Source organism: Octopus bimaculoides, chromosome 2 (genome assembly GCF_001194135.2).
Source record: "Octopus bimaculoides isolate UCB-OBI-ISO-001 chromosome 2, ASM119413v2, whole genome shotgun sequence".
NCBI lineage: Eukaryota > Metazoa > Mollusca > Cephalopoda > Octopoda > Octopodidae > Octopus > Octopus bimaculoides.
The window spans coordinates 107,876,366-107,879,047 of NC_068982.1; the positions used below are offsets into that span (position 1 = coordinate 107,876,366).

At 36.2% G+C, this 2,682-nt stretch overlaps 1 protein-coding gene across 1 annotated transcript; it reads left to right on the forward strand.

Moving 5' to 3' along the window:
- The first annotated feature begins 1,622 nt into the window (after positions 1-1,622).
- LOC106876739 (uncharacterized) lies at positions 1,623-2,219 on the forward strand. The gene has a single exon (XM_014925429.1). It carries the CDS (start codon positions 1,623-1,625, stop codon positions 2,217-2,219), a length of 597 nt encoding a protein of 198 aa, XP_014780915.1.
- Positions 2,220-2,682: the final 463 nt, after the last annotated feature.

Consider the following 2,682-nt stretch of genomic DNA (forward strand, 5'->3'; position numbering starts at 1 on the left):
AACACGTTGGTCAAGTCAGCAGAGAAAGAGTGCTGGTGTCCTGTCAGTAACAGAAAGTAAGACAACCGCTCATCAGAGCTTTCATGGATTATCATACGGTGACAATAACAACAGTGCAGGGGTTAGGTTTATAGTATGAAGCCTGCAAAGTCTTGGTGCATAGTTTTGAAGTAAGCAAATTTCACCAACGCAAAGAACAATCAGCGTAACCACTCTATTTCTGAAGTTTGAACAAGATCTTGGTCAGAATTGTATACCAAATTAGTATCTAGATTTACTAAAATCAATGGCGTACCAAGAGTGGGGCGGGAAGGACTGTCCGCCCTAGGCGGCACAATTTATTTGTATTAATATATCATTAATATAAATGTAGTATAAATATTATAGACTCTAATAATGTATAGCAGCTATTAAAATTTCCATAAAATTTAAATTTATCATCAGTAAACTTGTATTGCGTGTTAATATTGTGTAATATACATAATATTGTATAATATTGTTAATACAGTAATATTGCGTCGATGATATTCAGAAAGTTGATTATCTTTTAGGTTGGTCTATACTCTATTTGGTCTTATTCATATAAATTTACGATTTGAGATGAAGCGAGGTAGCATTTCGAAAAAAAGTAAGAAAAACGAGAGAAGAAAGGCGAAATGAAGTTGCCATAATTAAATTTCTCATCAGATCCGACTGTCCAGACGAAACTGGTATTACTGTTGAACGTCATGAAGATGATGTTAATGAAGTGCCACTTGAAAAGAAGATAGAAGACGAAGTTGATGATGCTGATCCACCACAAACTACTGAAGAACAAAACTCTAATATTAATTTGAAAGACATTGAGATGTGGCCTGCTAAATTTAATGACGGAAACGATATTCGGGAAATCCTTGTACAACAAGGATCGAAGGTTGTGCAAAGTATTAACTGTGAATTCAAAGAAGTTGTACGTCCAGGACAAATAGCAAAACTGGAAGGGAAAACTAGAAGGCTGTCAAGAAACTGGTCTTTTGAACTTTATAAAACGGGGAAACAATCTTGAGAACTTGGATGATATACTCTCCATCGAAAGAAGCCGTGTTTTGTTTTCGTTGTAAGCTATTTTCAAATGAAAACTCAAAGTTTTGCTCAGTTGATGGCTTCAAATCTTGGTGGAAGTTGAATCGTTAGATACAAGAATATGAATCTATCCCTGCGCATGAGTAGAAAGAGCTAGAAATTCGCCTTTCCAAAGGCAAGGTAATAGACAAAGAACAACAAACTCTTGTTGAAAATGAAACAAAGCAAATCCTAACTAGATTCTGGGACATAATTATGTTTCTTGCTAAGCAAAACCTAGCTTTACGAGACCATAGAGAAGACATTCGAGTTGAGAAGGCAAATGAAAATAAATTTTCAACCGATTGGAAAATTCGATCCAGTGTTACGTGAACATTTGGTGAAAGAAAAAATTCATAAGTTTACAACTCCCTATCTCTCACCAAAAATTCAGAATGAATTTGTGAACGTCCTGGAAGATCAAGTGAGAAAGAAAGTTATCGATGATGTAAACAGAGTAAATACTTTGCAATATTTTTTATAGTACTTCAAGCATTTCTCATATTGAGCAAATTTCTCAGATGCTACGTTATGTTAAAATAGATGAAAAGGAAGTAAAAGTAGAAGAATCCTTTCTTCATATTATTGAGATGAAAGGCAAAAATGCTGAGCAAATTACATCAATGATTCTGAAACAATTAGAACTAGACGACATTAACATTCAAGACTGTCGTAGACAAGCATTTGATAATGCGGCAGTAATGGCAGGTCATCGATCCGGTGTTCAAGTGCGCATCACAGAAGTTAATCCAAAGATTGTATTTGTGCCATGTACCGATCACTCTCTGAATTTAGCAGCTGTGCATGCAGCTTCAATGGGTGCAGATTCAGTTACATTTTTTGGCACATTGGATCGTTTATTTTCATTCTTCTCAGCCTCAACTCATCGATGGGATATCTTGATTGAGATAACTGGGGCAACTATCAAACGGGCTGGGGAAACAAGATGGAGTAGTCGAGCAGATGCAGTAAAGGTTGTACATACAAAATACACGGAAATCACCGCTGCGCTAGAACGGTTGATGGAAGATACAGAAAACACAACTACGAAATCTGATGCAAGTTTAATTCTTCAGGCGATGCCGTCATTTTCTTTCTTGTCATTTCTTGGCCTTTGAAGAGAAATACTTCTCGAAATTAATGACACTCAAAAGCACCTCCAAACGAAAGGTCTGAAGTTGCAACAATATGCCATTAAACTATCAGCCTTGAAAACTTCTCTACTTGTAAGCAGAAACAAAACAGTAGATGACGCGTTGGCCTATTCAACTGAAATTTGGTCTGATATGGGAATCAGCACAGAGCGTCGAATTCGCAAAAATAAAAGAATGAGCTACGAAGAAAGCATCGAAGTCGCTCTCAGCTACGACGCTGAGCTAAGAAGAGAAATGTTGTCAGTGTATTTGAAGAAATAACCTCTAGATTCGAAAGACTTCAAGATATTGCAAAAAAAAAAAAAAAAATACACCTTTCTCACACCGTCCAGTTTGTTAGATAAAGAGTGTAATTGTGATGTAGATGCTTTTGATGAGAATATTAAGAGAGAAGACTTTCTGTCTGATTAAAAGGGCAAGACTGCAA

Coding starts and splice junctions, on each gene's coding strand:
- LOC106876739 (XM_014925429.1), top strand. CDS start 1,623: ATGCTACGTTATGTTAAAATAGATGAAAAGGAAGTAAAAGTAGAAGAA.